Source organism: Artemia franciscana, chromosome 4 (assembly GCF_032884065.1).
Source record: "Artemia franciscana chromosome 4, ASM3288406v1, whole genome shotgun sequence".
Taxonomy (NCBI): Eukaryota; Metazoa; Arthropoda; class Branchiopoda; order Anostraca; family Artemiidae; genus Artemia; species Artemia franciscana.
In genome coordinates this window covers 10,414,977-10,433,706 of record NC_088866.1, presented here as the reverse complement: position 1 = coordinate 10,433,706, position 18,730 = coordinate 10,414,977, and the positions used below count along the sequence as shown (strand labels likewise).

General features: G+C 36.6%; 1 protein-coding gene across 1 annotated transcript in view; it reads left to right on the top strand.

Annotated features, from left to right (window-relative positions):
- Positions 1-18,730, top strand: part of LOC136025975 (kinesin-like protein KIF12) — a 114,410-nt gene that overhangs the window by 9,082 nt on the left and 86,598 nt on the right. The window contains exon 2 of the mRNA XM_065702100.1: positions 3,086-3,254. Within this exon, the coding sequence (XP_065558172.1) occupies positions 3,086-3,254 (169 nt within the window). The remainder of the gene's footprint in view (positions 1-3,085; positions 3,255-18,730) is intronic.

The window sequence follows — 18,730 nt, the reverse complement described above, 5'->3', positions numbered from 1 at the left end:
GGACGGGTCATCGGCTATGCATCTTTCCAACAGCGAAGAATATAGAATGTTCTTATCCTCTTGGCCTTACCATAGGCATTTTACACTCCACACATCAAAGCAGTGAGAAATCTATTATTCAAAATCAGGAGAGAGTGCAGGATTTAACGACTAAAAGCTGCGGCTTGCAATCACTATTAGATTTCGTTTTCCGATGTTTTTGCTATATTTACAATGAATTTTTCATCATCTTCGCAGACGATCCTCGCCTGAATGAATTCCTAGTGGAAAATACCCTTTCCTACCTGTAGAATATTGATTTCAATACCCAAGGAATAAAATAATCTAAATACGTTGGCAAATTTGTTTTTTAATAAAAAAGTATATACATATCAATGGCTTTTTTCTCTTCATTAGATTTTTTCCTTCTACGTATAGGTAGCTGTCGAGAGCAACTAATGACAGCAGATCATCTAAATTCACTCTATATTGATCTCAATATACAAATTCATGGTCACGATTCCTATTGTACGATGTAACTTCACTCTCATTGTATCTCTTTACGAAGTCAGTGATACTTTTTTCATTCATATTTTAAGATTCATGTGTTTAAATTTGTTTATTTGAAGCAATTTCACATAGAGTATTTTAAAATGGAGAATCATTTTTTGTAAAAATCAAATAAAAACCAGTAGGCATAAAATCATAATAGCCATTATCTTCACAGCGATGGGGTAGAAACCAAATTATCTTGTTTTTCCAACAGTTGAAGCGTAGACCTGATTCTTTCTCCCAAAACATCTCAAGACCACGACAATACCAGTCTCTTGGAAATAAACTGAAGTCTCATTCAGGGTTCTTTCCAGTCATACGGGGATAGGTATTCTTCCATTAATAATACTTATCGTAATGACAACTGGAGCATAGAATACCTCTAGTGTAAGAGTCACAAATCTCTTTAATACAGGAATTGTAGTCTGCAATTTTTGCTGCATATACTCTGTGAAATTTACGCGCATTGCTTAATCCATACTTTTCATCATGCTCGTCAACAATTGTACAATTATCACAGGGTCACCAGCTTTCCAATGTTTGCGTGCATAGTGAACATGTATAGAACATTTTTTTAGTGTTGAATCTCTCACCACCAAAACGAAACTTACTTACAATCAATAAAGAAATTGTCATTTTCTAAAAGAAACAGGAAGAGCAATCGAGTGGCATCACAATTCAAATTAACGGAATCTGTTTGGATAAGATTTTATAAGAAGGTTGACTTGTTTGTTGTTCACATGAGGAAACATAGATTTAAAAATCCTTTTGATAGTCTTAAATCATCATTGAATTTCGAAGGTAGTGTTTAAAATCAAATCCACAGTAACATTACTTTTGTTTCAATAAGTATGTCAATAAATTGAGTAAATGCATTTGGGCCACAACCCATAAGCATCACACCATAACTTAAAGTAGGAGATTCATCTTTCATAGTATCATCAACAATTATTTGAGAGAATTTTACTTTTTTACAATCAAAAGTTCCATATGATTTTTTCAATAAATCTGTCCAATTTTAATTCTAGCACTCTGCACTCTGCACAGCTGACCACAGACTAACTATCAAAACAAAAGATTTCTTATACTCTGGGAATATCCCTAGAGAGAGGCACGGTAACCAACAAAATATATTAAAAAGAAATTTCAATTTAGGAATGTTTTTATTTCATGACTACGATAAGATAAAACTCATTTTTCACACATTGATTCAGGTTATCTTTCTCCATATATTTCAGAGTTGTATTTAAAACAGCTTTACAATCACAAGTTCCATATGATTTTATGTTCAATAAACCTGTCCAATTTTAATTCTAGCACTCTGCACTCTGCACAGCTGACCACAGACTAACTAACAAAACAAAAGATTTCTTATACTCTGGGAATATCCCTAGAGAGAGGCACGGTAACCAACAAAAAATATTCAAAAAAATTCAATTTAGGAATGTTTTTATTTCAGGACTACGATAAGATAAAACTCATTTTTCACTGATTGATTCAGGTTATCTTTCTCCATATATTTCAGAGTTGCATTTAAAACAGCTTGAAGTCTATGTATATACATTATATTAAGTTTTGCTGCAAAACATAGCTGCTCCTCCTAGTTTAATCTGCTCAATGATATCATAAATCTTGAATACATGTCATCCCATTCAAGACATAGTCGGCATCCTCTTGTAATTTCTGCTGATATGTTTTGTACTCTTATCTTTGTATCATTGCTGCTGCCCGCTCCACTATCAGCTTCCAATAGTGTAAACAAGCCATTCATTTTTTGCTAGTATGTGTTGGCAAATAAAAACTTGATGAAACAGATATATTCAAACTGATCGTTCCCTGAATTCTACGTTCTTACTAGTATAAAGTACATTTAAAATACAGCCTTATATTGGATCTGGTTAGTAAAGCTGGTTGATGGGGCCCCATGGCTATATTTAAATTGTGCCCCTGTTTGAATATGCAAATTATGTATCGTCCATAATATGCTAATGAGATGTCACGTCTGTACTATATCTGTAATGAGGTTTAGGGTAAATGCAAAAGAGGTTTAGGGCTAATGCAAATGAGGTTTAGGGTATAGTCTTCAGAGCTCCAGCCGTGACTTTGGCCTTCATAATGCTATCACTACTTATAAGGCAGTAGATCGATAAAGTTAACAAGCTAATACTGTATTATCAGTTTAATTCAGAACCAAATAAAAATTCATAGTATTACCGCTTGTAATTCATTACACCACCAAGCCACCTGACCTAAGGCTAATACAAAAATGCACTTACCCCTCTTCCGTCCATTCGATTCAGAGCTTCACTCACTACTCTCTCCCGTCAAGAAAACTTGTTTGAAACTTCGGGAAAATGATGATAAAACAGATAACGAGGGTAAAAAACAGAATTTGCGTAGATTTTTGAAGTGATTCCCGAGAGAAATACCTGTCCATTTTGAATAGACAGTCCCCTGCATTGTTACCTGTAAACTTTAACCTTTTCACAGGCCATTAAAGTTTTTAGAATATTTATCGCACGTAAAAGGTGTTTCAAATGACCTTCTTTTATAGGTATGGTAGCACTGTCTCTCTAACTGGATCTATTAACTCTCTCACAGACGATGATGGAGAAAATGACGGAAATGTTCGTGTTATTGTTAGAATCAAGCCACTTAACGCTAAACAAGTTCGTACTGAAGAGTCAGAGTCAGTTCAAGTTATTAGCCCAACACAAATTTTGGTATGCTAACTTCCTTTTCTGATAAGACGTTTTACTACTTTTTATCCAGATCTATTTATGAATGAACGAATGTATTTAATACCCATCAATGAAAAACAGATGGAGCACAAAAAAGAAAAGAAAAAAATCACAAGACACTGTTTCATCTGACACAAAAAAAAAAAAAACAACAAAACAATCAGAAACAGATGCGACTACTACTTTAAAATATTGGCCCATTGATGGGTCTTGGCATATGAATTATATCGGTCAATTTGCGACAGAATCACTTCTTCAGGGTTGGTAACACTTTACTGTCACATAACCTACCTATTGCTTGTCCACGGTAGTAAACGCAGCAAATACCTCGCATATTTGTAGTACCTCCTCCGTAGTTTCATTTTATCTTTAGCCATAAAAATGCTCCAAAATGGGCTAAGGTACAGATAATGAGGCAAAATTATTAGCATTGTACACCTGGGCCAAAAGAAGGCGATCAAACTTCCGCTTATTTGCCACTATACAGCTATTATATGAATATTCAGCCACTATATAGCCGATACATGAATTAGTATAAAAAAAATAGTAAAAACAAAATGGTAAAAAAATTAAGAATTAAGTATAATAAGGTAATAAATAAGTTTTTATTACTTACTAGCTGTTGGGGTGGCGCTTCGCGCTACCCAAACACCTAGTTGGTGGGGCGCTTCGCGCCCCCCCCCCCCCCCCCCAAGCCCCCCGCGCGCGTAAGTCGTTACGTGCCATATTAGTTACGCGCCATTGTACTTGTGTCCCTGTGTCCCACCTGTGAATATAGATAGATTTATATATGTGTTTCAAACTACGTAAAAATTGCGAATATACAACATTCTTGGCTTTCCCATTGTCTGTGCATATACAAAGCCGTATGTACTAATAATGACGTCATATGCAAACGCTCTTTTTACAAACAAACAAACATGCATACACACAACTCGTTTTTATATAAATAGATAGATAGATAGATGCAATACAAATTAAGTGCGTAAAACTTGCGAATATACAACATTCTTCGCTGTCCAATTGTCGCTGCATATAAATAGATTGTCAGGTTTACCGACCCTCGAACATGCAACGTACAATTGTCCCTGGTAAAAACAATCAGTATTAAGATCTATACCACATTTTTCTAATGATTGACCTTGAGCTTTGTTAATGGTGATTGCAAATGCTAATCGAATTGGGAATTGCAATCTTTTAAATTGAAAAGGCAGATCCGTTGGAATCATGGGAATGCGAGGAATAAGAACAGCCTCACCCTCAAAAGGCCCTGTCAAGATTGTGGCCTCTATTAGGTTTTCCATTGTTTTTTTTTACGGCAAGTCGAGTGCCATTGCAAAGCTTTGGTGGGTTTATATTTCTTAAAAGTATTATTGGTACGCCTATTTTTAGTTGTAGCACGTGTGGTGGAAACCCTGAAAGATCTATGGAATTTAAAAATTCAGATGGATAATTAACCGTTTCATTTGGTTCCAAAACTGTGTCGACTGACTTGTAAAGGACTGCCTGGTCTCGAATCTTGGTCAAAACAATATTGTTGATTTCGTGGACGTCTATATTTTTGGGTGCGAGAATCGCTCTTTCACTTAGCCATTTATTATTTTTATAATTTTTTAGAATATTCGGAAATACTTTTTCAATCAATTCATTTTTGGACGTTACTAAATTACAGAAATCAGCAGGTAGTTGTATACGTCCTGAAATTGAGTCTACTGGGAGCTTTCCGTTTCCAATTGCCAGCAATTGATCTGAAAATGTTTGACCAGAGTCATCGTTTTGCAATCGGACACGCATATTTGTAGTTAATTTTAATATTTTTACGTGTGCCCATAAATTAGAATTTTTCAGGCAAGCATTCATTTCGTCTGCAGGAGTTGATCTAGGTATTATAGGTAATGTTTGCCTGAGATCTCCCGCAAGCAATATTAATGTGCTGCCAAAGGGTTTCGACTTCCCTCTCAAATCTTTCAAGCATTGATCCAGAGCCTCGAGCGATTTTTTGTGTGCCATCATGCACTCATCCCAAATAATAAGTTTGCATTGCTGCAATACTTTACCCATCCCAGATGATTTGGAAATATTGCACGTGGGAGTTTCTGTAGAATGCAAATTCAGAGGCAATTTCAAAGTGGAATGAGCAGTTCTTCCACCAGGCAGCAATGTTGCGGCTATTCCGGACGACGCAATTGCCAACGCTATATCATTTTTTGATTGAATTGATGCCAGAATCAGTTTTATCACAAATGTTTTACCAGTACCTCCTGGCGCATCCAAAAAGAAAATTTCTCCAACGTTGTTATCGACACAATGCATTATCGTATCATAAATGTCTTTTTGTTCCGACGTTAACTTGGAAATGTTATTTTGTACATACGACAATAGATCACTCGTACTGTAACTTTGTTCACGATCCAATTCTACACATGTCGAAACAGGAGCGATACGGTTAGGTGAAGGCATTCCCAAATCCTGAAGAGGTTTGTTTGCCATACGTACGCACAAATCTTCTATAATAACTAAAGTGTAGTTATAAATTTCTGATGTAAAATCAAAAGTCATATCTGACGTCTCTAACTGTTTTCGATGGAGTATATCTTCGGACATTTTTTACTTATATTTTTCCCATAACTCTGTAGGAGCTGATGGAGAGCAAGTTTTTAAAATGATGCCAAACAATGCACGAATTTGACTTGGGGTTGACGTTTCGCACGCGTCATTGATGCAGTTATCCCAGTGTTGGTCATTCTCCAATAAATTCAGAGCTTGGCATGCACTACGGTAAGTGTCATGTATAGTACCGTTTACAGTTCTCAAATACTCAAATGATGTCGGACCGGGTACATTCAACAAAAGCAGGCGTAGAAAGAAGCATTCATGTTGATTTGGGTGAACGGTGTAGAGTCTTCCTATCGTGGTATCTTTGAAGATGGTAGGTTGGCCGTCGACTGACTTACCCTGTTTTCGACGTTCAAATACTTTATTTTTAGTATTCCACGTGTAATACGAAGGCATTTCAGTATACAGCAGTTTTTTTGCAAAAGAATCATTTTTGCAAAGCGAAAAAAAAGCTGTTAATGTTGTATCCGGTGGATTCAGGACTCTTTGTTGCACGTTGGTTTCCGTGAAATAAACACGTTGACCATTCTGTAAATGTACCGCTAAGTGAACAACAGCTGGACTACGTTCATGTATCGGAAATGAAAGAATTCGCCAAACAGCTTCATTGCTGCTTATGTATCTTCCAGCCTGATATTGTACGATTTCGTCGAAATCTTTGATTTCGGGCTGCAAGCCAAAAACTGCCATGTCACTGCCTTTGTAGACGTATTTACATATGTATTTGATTGCCTTTACGGAGTTACAGTATTCAACGTTTATGTGTGCATTAAATGTTTTTGATAATAATGGGGAATATGGAACAACCCACTGGTTATCTACTTCGATGGTGGTACCGTTACGCTTCTTTATTATTGCTGTTTTACCGCCATCTTCAGTAGATCTTCTTCTATATTGTGGGTAACCATCATTGCCAGTAATTGTGTTTGATACTAAAAGTCGAGGATATTGCTTTGTACACCTTCCTTTGGCCATGCATGGTGAATTTTCGTTCAGTACACCGCAAGGTCCATGTATCATACTTTATACAATAATATCATGTAACCCCTTATCGACATTTTTATCAGGTATTTCAGCGGAAATCACATCATCAATTTCGTTCGAAGTAATTTTTTTATGTAGCCAGATTAGTATATGTGCGTGTGGCAAAACCTCGTTTTTGCCATTCCACTGAGTACATCCAGCATCGCACTGACCCAAACACTTCAAGTTTTACTATGTAGTTTATCAGTGATTTCAACTTTTGCCGGAAGACACGGGCCGTAATGTCATGCCTATGAACCGCCGATTGTCCTTGAAGTAAAAGCTGCAGTATCTCGTCCCAAGATTGATTACATGTAAATGTAATAAATAAATCTGGACGACCATAGAGACGAACATACGCAATAGCATCTTGAGCATATTCATGCATATGACGGGGACTGCCAGCATATGACGAAGGTAAAATTTTTAATCTTCCAACGTTTGTGGTATTACCGTCATTTATAACTGCATCTCGCAAATGAATGTATTGTTCAGAGCGGAGCTTGGTCTGATTCAGGCGGATATATAGCAAACGTTCTGATTCAATATTAGCATACATATCAACGACCTATTGGTGAAACAATTCACGGCATTTTAAAATATAATTTTCTTCATCCTGCCGAATCATTAGTCTATAGGAATAATAATGCATTGCACTGCATTTCTTATTCATTTCTTTGTTAGTGGCTGGATTCATCAATTTAATATTAAAGTGATAGCCGTCGGCTCCATCCCAAAAAATGGCTGTTTTGAACAGACGCACTAAATTATTATTTTCGTGGAAAAGATGTTGCAATTGGGAAACGATTGTCCTTTCAACGTTGGGAGAAATTTCGCAACGTGCATTCAATTCAGAATTTTTGTTACTGATGAAGTACAATTGTAAAAATTTATGATTTTCGCCTGAGAATGGTAGAAGGGACCCTGCTCTATGATAAATTTGCCCTTTTACTTTGAAAGTAGACATAAATTGATGTGGATTTTCGATTTGGGCTCCGAACGACGTCATTTGGAAACATGAGTTGTATTTTCTGATTTGTGACAAAAAACGCTTAGAGTCTGACGTAGTTCCAGTAAGGAAAGTCTTCAATGGCTCTGGTGGTGCAGCCAATAGAGGAAGTTTAACTTTTCCTGAGGCGCAACACATTCCCATTGTTTCACCATTGAATTTCAAGGCCTTGCAATAGGGACAAATTTTAGACATTGTCCCGATTTGAACACATCTACTCAAGCTATAATCATCGACTGGGCTGTACTTGAATGCCAGGCAATAACTTTCAGGTTGCTCTGATTTCTCGGCACGCTTTCTTTTCTTACTTTCTCTATCAGCAGCAAGCCTGATTTCTTGCTGTTCTTGTGATTCCTCGGCACGCTTTCTTTTCTTACTTTCTCTATCAGCAGCAAACCTGATTTCTTGCTGTTCTTGTAATTCCTCGGCACGCCTTCTTTTTTCACTTTCTCTTTTAGCAGCAAGTCTGCTTCCTCGTTGCTCTGGTAGTTCCTCGGCACGCTTTCTGTTCTTTCTTTCTCTATCAGCCTCAAGCCTGTTTCCTTGCTGTTCTTTTGATTCCTCGGCACGCTTTCTGTTCTTTCTTTCTCTATCAGCCTCAAGCCTGTTTCCTTGCTGTTCTTTTGATTCCTCGGCACGCTTTCTGTTCTTTCTTTCTCTATCAGCCTCAAGCCTGTTTCCTTGCTGTTCTTTTGATTCCTCGGCACGCTTTCTTTTCTGACTTTCTCTATCAGCAGCAAGTTTTTTGGCATAGACTCTTTGAGCATCTTCATCGGCTTTTGCCATTGTAAGTTCATCAGTCATTTTAAACTTAAACATTAATAGATTTCTACGTGAACATATGTCTTAAATATCTTGAATGACGTCACCGTCGTAGCAAAAATGACGACAACTAACTTGATGACGTCAGTCAACACAGAAACATGACGTCACCTGACAGACAGACAGACACACAGACAGACAACTTATTTTTATATATATAGATATAAGTAATAAAAAACTTCAATTATTAAAAAAAATTGACGTGGCAGCTACGATTATCTTGATTTAGGTTGGTGTATGTACGGCTCCTATCGACTAAAAACACCACGACATGTGCATACCAGAGATAACTCAGTAGCATTAACCTAGTATAAACCAAAGCGCATTTTTTTTCTGGTCACTTCGTATGAAAGAGGTGATCATAGATATTTCAGAGGAAGTTCATTCAACCGATTATTTAAGACTACATTGTTTTTTTTTTATGGACTAAAAGTGATTGAGGGGCAGAAATTTTTATTCTATTCCCCTTTTCTTCCTTTGGGTGCCCCCCATAACCCCTCGGCATTAGATCAAACTTTAGACATTTATTTTGTTTGGAAAAGTAAGAAGATCCTGTATCTATTGCTATTATGGTATACAGGATGGATATAGCCCAAGTTACAAGGCCCTTACATTATGAATATTGCCCAATTTTGACGAATACATTTTATAATGGAAAAAAGCTTGGCGTGTTTTATGTAGGCTGATCTTGCCTGATAAGTTCAACCCATTAGATAATATTTGAACATTTGACCTCTTATTAGTTTGAAACTGCAGTGGCAACTTCATGTATGATCAAAACTTACTGCACAAAAAATCAGTTTGGAGGTACGGCTCACCGACGATGGGGGTAAATAGGGTATGTGACTCTTCCATACCCCTTTCCACATTTCATCACTAGTGAAACTCTTCATGACATACCTCAGCAGCTCTTGTAGTATTTAGCTTATCATAGAAACTTGATTTGATGAAGATAGGGGTCAGAATTAAATTTGTATCTGATAATGAAAAAATGGTGGAATGTTTCTTTAATGAAAATAAATTTGTTATTATGATATTTTAAAGCCTTTATCCATAAGAAAACATCCTGTGAAAAGGACATCAATTAAAAAAGAAATAGATGAAGGAATATATGGGCAGTTACAGTATGACAGAACGTTAAAAAATCCTTTTTTGCAAGAACGGGACATAAAAAATTCTTAATAATTCATAAAATTTCGGTAATTTTCGGTAATTCATATAATTCGGGCTAGACTTTCATTAATCCTTTAGATGACCCAAAATCATGCGAGTTCTGATCTGTTTTGACAGGAATACTTTCCGTATGTGCACTATACAAATAACAGCTCAAATAGGGATAAAGCCTTTTATCAGACAATGAAAACAGTGACAAAATCTGTAGATATTTTGATCACATTCATAGCAATAGTCATCAGCAGATAAACTAAAGTAATACAATTAAAATAGATGATATTTATACAAAACAAAATAATTACATATTATTTAATGCTCTTTTTATTTTTTTCAAAGAAAATACGGAAACAACTTTCCTTGACTTCCTAGTTTCCGGTTCATTAGCTAGATTTGAATTATCAGGTGGGCAAATGTCAAATGTGTTGTTAGAAATGAACTTAATATTATCTGATCGTAGTAAATTATCAATAATTGATGTTAGCCAAATTCACAAGCGTCTCTATCCAAAGCCATGTTTTTGAATAAAATTTTCTTAATTCAAATTGTTCCTGTGAAAATTCACTTTGAACAAAGGTCCATAGAGATCAAAGAGAAATTATCACCTAGAAATCAAAGGAACATTCTCAAACATATTAAAGTTGCTTGGAAAATTAAAAAATAAGTTCCGATAGACCTTATATGTGTTCCGATAATCTTCAGGATATTCAATCTTGTTGTCCTAATCTCATTTTTAAATTCTGGTCGGTAAGTCCCACATTGGATTTACTGTAAGTACATGGGAACTGATAGACTCCACTTTGCTGCTCCACTGAAGTTCGATCCTTTCAGAATTTCGAAAACTACCAAAAGTATTACTACTCTTTAAAGCTAGCTTCAAACCATTACTGTGTATGATTCTTTTAGTTTTTCACTGAGCCCTGGAAAATTTGGTAAAGAAGAAAAATCAGTCTTCTCTTCAGTTGTTTCTAAGACTTCCTTATTAATATCCAGAAAAAAATGTTTCTTCTTTTTCAAAAAGTCTGGTCAATTAACCACTTATGCCGCGTACACTGAATTTTCTAATGCACATTATTGGAAGCTATTGTAAGAAAACAAGGCTGGACGGAAATCTCGAATCAAACAGTTCGTGGTAGCGAACTGTAGTAAGGAGCGACCCGGCTCAATAGTAAACGAAACTCTAAAAAACTGAATTTTGATGCTAAAAGATACATCAAAGTAGTCGAATTTCCATGCTGGTTTTAAATATATACGTTTCATCAAATTTAGTCTTTGTCATCAAAAGTTACGAGCCTGAGAAAATTTGCCTTATTTTGGAAAATAGGGGGAAACACCCCCTAAAAATCATAGAATCTTAACGAAAATCACACCATCGTATTCAGCGTATCAGGGAACACTATAGCAATAATTTCAAGCTCCTATCTGCGTTTTTATTTGTTTTTTTTGTTTTTTTTCCCAGGGGTCATTGTATCGACCAAGTGGTCCTAGAATGTCGCAAGAGGGCTCATTCTAACAGAAATAAACAGTTCTAGTGCCCTTTTTAAATGACCAATAAATTGGAGGGCACCTAGGCCCCCTCCCACACTCATTTTTTTCCCAAAGTCAACGGATCAAAATTTTGAGATAGCCATTTGATTCTGCATAGTTGAAAACCATAATAACTATGTTTTTGGGGATTAATTACTTCCCCACAATCCCTGGGGGAGGGGCTGCAAGTTACAAACTTTGACCAGTGTTTACATACAGTAATGGTTATTGGGAAGTGTACAGACGTTTTCAGGGGAATTTTTTTGGTTTGGGGGTTGGGTCAAGGGGAGGGGGATATGTGGGAGGATCTTTCCTTGGAGGAGTATGTCATTCGGGAAGAGAAATTCAATGAACAGGGCTCGGGATTTTCTAGCATTACTATAAAAAAAAACAATGAAAAAATAAACATGAAAAAGTTTTTTCAACTCAAAGTAAGGAGTAGCATTAAAACCTAAAACGAACAGAGATTATTACGCATATGAGGGGTTCTAAAAATACTTTAGCATAAAGAACGAGGTATTTAGGAGGAGATAAATACTTCGCTCTTTATGCTAAAGTATTCCTAGTAATTTCAGCTATTTATTCTACGGCCTTTCTGATTCAGGGATCATTCTTATAGAATTGGGACAAAACTTAAGATTTAGTGTAAAGAGCGAGGTATTAACGAGGGGACAAACCCTCATATTTATAATAAAAATACAAGAATATAAAAGTTTGTTACATAAGTTAATTCTTAAGTTACATATATTTTTACTAATAAAAACGTTCGTTAAAAATTAAAAGTTCTAGTTGCCTTTTTAAGTAACCGAAAAATTGGAGGACAACTAGGCATCCTTCCCCACCCCTTATTTCTCAAAATCGTCTGGTCAAAACTAAGAGAAAACCCTTTAGCCAAAAAAAGAATTAATATGCAAATTTCGTTTTAATAATTTATGTGCGGAGAGCCGAAATCAAACATTCACTAATTCAAAAATGTTCAGAAATTAAATAAAAAAAAACTAGTTTTTTTTTTAACTGAAAGTAAGGAGCGACATTAAAACTTAAAACGAACAGAAATTACTCAGTATATGAAATGGGTTGTCCCCTCCGAAACCCCTCGCTCTTTACGCCAAAGTTTGACTCTTTGCAAAAATTCTACTTTTTAAAACAATTAAAAACTACCACACCCATTATTTCTCCATGCATATCCAGTCAAAATTTTGAGACGGACATATTGTTCAGCATAGTTGAAAGGTCCAGTATTTGATTGGTTGGTATTTTAGGATAACAACCCCTGCCCCCCTTAGCCCTTATTCATCTTTCATTTCTTTTATCTTATCATATTTAAATCTGATTGTTTCTTATTTAAACTATAAAATATCAATATGTGTGAGGATCTACCTTCCCCTCTCAAACAATCTGATTATTTTCCTTTCAAATTAGCTTAGTTATTCCTTCAAGAATGAGTTCTGTCCTGCCTTCAATTTTTCAGCTTTTTTTTACTTTCTTGAACTATATGAAATGTTTCCTTGCCATAAAAACCCTCTTCCTCCCTTTTCTTCTACTGTGAATTTTTTTTTCTTTCTTTTTCTTCAGTAGTATTTTTTGTTTTAATTTTATTACCTGAAGATTTTCATTATTAAATTATTATAGGCAGCGCAATAGCAACGCCTAAATAAGAATAATATGGGCAGAATGTATTATTTGTTTATTTGGTTTTTGGTTTGTCTTAGACCAGGGCATTTCGTATCGAAAAAATTTTCATAGAAACTTCAGAAAAGGCACATTAGTTTGGAAATTGAAAGTGCTATTGTCCTTTTGATAGTCGAAAGTTACTGAAGGGCAACTAAACTTCCTCCCTCGCCCACAATTTCCCCAAAGACATCCAATCCAAATTTTGAAACAACCATTTTGTTCAACATAGCTGAAAGGTTCGAAAACAACGTCTTTGAGGATGACACCCCTCACAGCCCTCAGGGCAAGGGCTGTAGTTATACCCCAGGAGTATGTAAGGTTTATGTAGAAAAGATGAGCTTAACAGTAAAAAGGCTCCCCCACCCACCATTTCCCCAAAGACATCCAATCCAAATTTTGAGATAACCATTTTGTTCAACATAGTTGAAAGGTTCGAAAACAACGTCTTTGAGGATGACACCCCTCACAGCCCTCAGGGCAAGGGCTGTAGTTATGCCCCGGGAGCATGTAAGGTTTATGTAGATAAGATGAGCTTAACTGTAAAAAAGCTCCCCCACCCACCATTTCCCCAAGGACATCCAATCAAAATTTGAGATAACCATTTTGTTCAACATAGTTGAAAGGCTCAAGAACAACGTCTTTGAGGATGACACCCCTCACAGCCCTCAGGGCAAGGGCTGTAGTTATGCCCCGGGAGCATGTAAGGTTTATGTAGAAAAGATGAGCTTAACTGTAAAAAGGCTCCCCCACCCACCATTTCCCCAAAGACATCCAATCAAAATTTTGAGATAACAATTTTGTTCAACATAGTGGAAAGGTTCGAAAACAAAATCTTTGAGGATGACACCCCTCACAGCCCTCAGGGCAAGGGCTGTAGTTATGCCCCGGGAGCATGTAAGGTTTATGTAGAAAAGATGAGCTTAACTGTAAAAAGGCTCCCCCACCCACCATTTCCCCAAAGACATCCAATCCAAATTTTGAGATAACCATTTTGTTCAACATAGTTGAAAGGTTCGAAAACAACGTCTTTGAGGATGACACCCCTCACAGCCCTCAGGGCAAGGGCTGTAGTTATGCCCCGGGAGCATGTAAGGTTTATGTAGAAAAGATGAGCTTAACTGTAAAAAGGTCCCCCACCCACCATTTCCCCAAAGACATCCAATAAAAATTTTGAGATAACCATTTTGTTCAACATAGTTGAAAGGTTCGAAAACAACGTCTTTGAGGATGACACCCCTCACAGCCCTCAGGGAAAGGGCTGTATTTATGCCCCGGAGCATGTAAGGCTTATGTAGAAAAGATGAGCTTAACTCTAAAAAGGCTCCCCCACCCTCCATTTCCCCAAATACATCCAATCAAAATTTTGAGATAACCATTTTGTTCAACATAGTTGAAAGGTTCGAAAACAACGTCTTTGAGGATGACACCCCTCACAGCCCTCAGGGCAAGGGCTGTAGTTATGCCCCGGGGCATGTAAGGCTTATGTAGAAAAGATGAGCTTAACTTTAAAGACATCCAATCAAAATTTTGAGATAACCATTCTGTTCAACATAGTTGAAAGGTTTGGAAATTTTGTCTCTGAGGATGACACATCCCCCCATTCCTGAGAGCAAGGGCTATAAGTTGTGCCCTGGATAAAGAAAGGCTGATCGTATAAACTTCTGACGGGGCTCGTTGGATCGGTAATCAGAAGCTCTTGTGCTCTTTTTAAGATTCAGAGTGATCAAAGGGTGGTTACCTAACCCCTACACCTCTTATTTTCCCTAAATGTGTCTGATAGAATTTTTTAGTTGTAGAAAAAAAAATTGTTATAGAAATTTTGAGTTGTGGAAATTTTTGTTGTTGTAGAAATTTTGAAAAAGGCTCATTCGATTGGAAAATGAAAAGAATAGTGCCTTTTTCGTAGTCAAAAAAGAATTGGAGAGGAACCCTCCCGCCCCCTTCAATTCCCAAAACACAAATAATCAAAATTTTTAGATAGCTATTTTGTTCAACGTAGTTGAAAGGTCTGAAAAATTATGTCTTTGAGGATGACCCTCCTCCCACAGCCCTCAGCGCAAGAGTTTTAAGTTATGCCCGAGGGTATATAAGATTTTATGGAAAGATTGGTCGTACAAACTCCGGAATGGGCTGATTGGATTGGAAATTGAAGGGGCCAGTACCCTTTTTTAACAGTCGAAAGGGCTTTCGGCCATGTTCATCATTTCTCTAAGCTTATCCAGTCATAATTTCTAGATGGCCATACTGTTCAGCGTAGTTGGAAGGTCTAGAAATCATGTCTTTGAGTAAGACCCCTCACCCCCCCCCCCAGCCCAAAAGGCAAGGATTGTCAGTAATGACCTGGGGCTATATAAGGTTTTTACAAAAAGGACTGTAATATAAGCTTCGGATTTGACTTATTTTATTGGGACTCAAAAGTTATATTGCCCCTTTTAAGAGTTAAAACGATTGGAGGGTAGCTCCCCCCCTTCGCCCATCATTATTTCAAACATATCCAGTCAAAGTTTTGAGATTGCCATTTTGTTTAGCGTAGTTGAAAGGTCCGGAAATTATGTCTTTGAGGATGATGACCCCCTCCCCCCCAAAGCGTTCAGTGGAAGGGTTGTAAGTTGTGTCCTGGTGGCATATAAATTTTTTTTATAGAAAATGGTGGTCGTGTAAGCTTCGAAAGGGGCTCATTCTGAAATTCAAGTGTCCTTAATAGTAACCAGAGAGCAGCAATTCTTCTTCCCCAACGCCCATCATTACCCAAAACATATCCAATCGAAATTTTGAAATTACCATTTTTTTTCAACGTAGTTAATAGGTCCAGAAACTATGACTTTGAGGATGACACCCTCCAAAGCCCACATGGCAAGAGCCGTAAGTTATGCCCTGGGGTCATATAAGGTTTTAATAAAAATGGCGGTTGTATAAGCTTTGTTGGGGGCTTATTAGACTGATAAATAGAAGTTCTAGTACCCTTTTTGAGATTCATAGTGATTGTTGGACAGCTACCCCCCCCCTGCACGCCAATCATTCCCCCAAAAATGTTCAATAAAAATTTTAAAAAGCCATGGTGTTCAAAGTGGTTTAAAGGTCCTGTAATTGTGCATGTTAAGATGACAACCCCCCAGCCCTCTAAACAAGGGTTGTAAGCTATGTCCCGTGGGCATTTAAAGTTTAAATAGAAAGGGTGATATAAACTTCAAAAAGGGCTCATTGGATTGGAAATCAGATATTCTAGTGCCCTTTTCAAAAGTCACTTTGATTAGAAGGCGACTCCCCCCTTCCTTTACGGTCTATTTTCTCATATGCATCCGACGGAAATTTGTAGATAGTTGTTTGTTAATAAGCAGTCTAAACATCATATAACAAGGCCTTTGGGATTGACACAACTCCCCAAAGTCTGGGGCCCAGGGTTGTAAGTTATGACCCGGGGGAATATAAGATTTTTATAGAAGGTGTGGATGTTTAAAAAACTACACTAGTGGCTGTAGCCATGGTATTCCGCATCGACCGCATCGTTGTTTTTTTTTTTTTTTTTCCTCCTCAGCTAGCTGGGCACCGGAACATTATAGAGAGCTGTTTAATGGCTCATTTTAAAGAAAATTGATGTATTTAGAGACCTTTTGTAATTAACAAAAATAATTAATAAAATGAATCAATTTTTTACAACTGCAATTTTGTGCAACACTGTAGTAGCAAAGGTTATTAACACCATCTTGCATAGGAAGATCAAAATAGTATGTTTAACATTATAAAAATTTTATAGATGTAGTCATATAAAATGCAGAGATTCTTTTAGGGTTTTAATAAAAAAATTGATTTTGAATAGAAACTAGAGTTATTTCTGAAATTTTAAATTAAATAGTTTTATTTCATCTCTTAGTTCAAAGTTTAACTTTTCTAAGGTCTGGTGCAGTATTTGACTTACTTTGCTGCTTGATTCTCTAAAATTCGTTTCTTACTATTCATACTAAGAAAAAGCCCTAGGCTTCTTTCTGTTTGTAATTTCAACGTAAAGAAAAATAAAGATTGCTATAAGATTACTATAAGATATTTTGTTATTATGTTAAGTGCAAAAATGTTTGAAGTAAAGATCAGGGTTGCTGCTGTAGCTAACAACCGAATAAGTGACGATCATATCCCATACTAAGGAATACAATAGCCCATAACTCCTAAAAATAGAATCAAATCAAAACAAGGAGTACGCTATTAAAATACAGGTTGCAGCGGTAGCTAGCAGTCAAGTAATTGAGAATCACGCCCCATAGTAAAAAACGAAATAGTCCCTAACTCCTAAACCTATGAGGAGATAAAAAAAACAAACCACACTATTAGAGTTGCCCTTTCCGAAACCCCTATATAGGAAAATTACCGTCCCTTGGTGTGAACAACAAGGGAAATTACATTGGTTTGAAAATCAAGAAAAGTGGCTGGAACCACTTATATATTCTACCATATATATGCAACCATATACGGCATCTTTTTTCTTCTTTTTCACAGCTGGTTTGGCACTGGAACATCGTAGAGAGTTGTTTAATGGCTCATATAAAGGCAATTGCTACATTTAGTGGCTTTTGTAATTAAAAATGAAATAGTCTTTAAAATACTACCACTACTAATAATAATAATAACTCATTGCAGCACCAAGCCACCTGAGGCCATCACAGCTACGCACGCTCCTCCTCCAACCTAATCTATTCAAGGCCTCCCTCTTTACATCCTCCCAGGAAGTTCCAATTTCCTTTAAATCTTTATTTATGACATTCTCCCAACTCAGACAAGGACGACCTGCTTTCCGTGTAGCCCCAGACGGTTGGCCAAAAAGCGCAATCTTTGGCAATCCGTCATACTCCATCCACAGAACGTGGCCTAATCGTCTCAACCTTTCCTTTATTATAGCCCTAGAAAGTGGGATTGAACCACATTTTTCGTACAACCGACTGTTTGAAATACGGTCAGTCAGCCGGGTACCCAGAACAATCCGTAGGCAATTTCTCTGGAAAATATCTAGTAAATGTTCATCTGCTTTTCGGAGCGCCCATGCTTAATAGCCATATTTGACCATTGTCATCACTGTAGCTTCCAATATTCTAATAAGTCTTCCAAAAGACTTCCAATAAGTCTTTAAAATAGAATCAATTTTTACCAAAAACTCTGTTTTTCTATAGCACTGTAGTAGCTTAGCTTATTATAACATCAGGAGTCATCAGATTCATCGGATCATCGGATATAACTGAAACCTAATGAAGAACAAACCATGGTACATAGTAACTAAAAGTTCAGATAGTAAAAGCACCTTTTGAGAAATATGTTAAAGAGTGAATTATAGCCAATACTAAGCGATTACATAGAGTGTCGGTATAGTTACTCTTGCTGTTGAAACTAATCAAACAGTTCGTGGTAACGAACTGTAGTAAGGAGCGACCCGGCTCAATAGTAACCAAAACTCTAAAAAATTAAATTTTGATATCAATAGCTACATCGAAAGAATCGCATTTTAATGATGATTTTAAATATATAAGTTTCATCAACTTTAGTCTTACCCATCAAAAGTTACGAGCCTGAGAAAATTTGCCTTATTTAAGAAAATAGGGGAAAACACCCCTTAAAAGTTGTAGAATCTTAACGA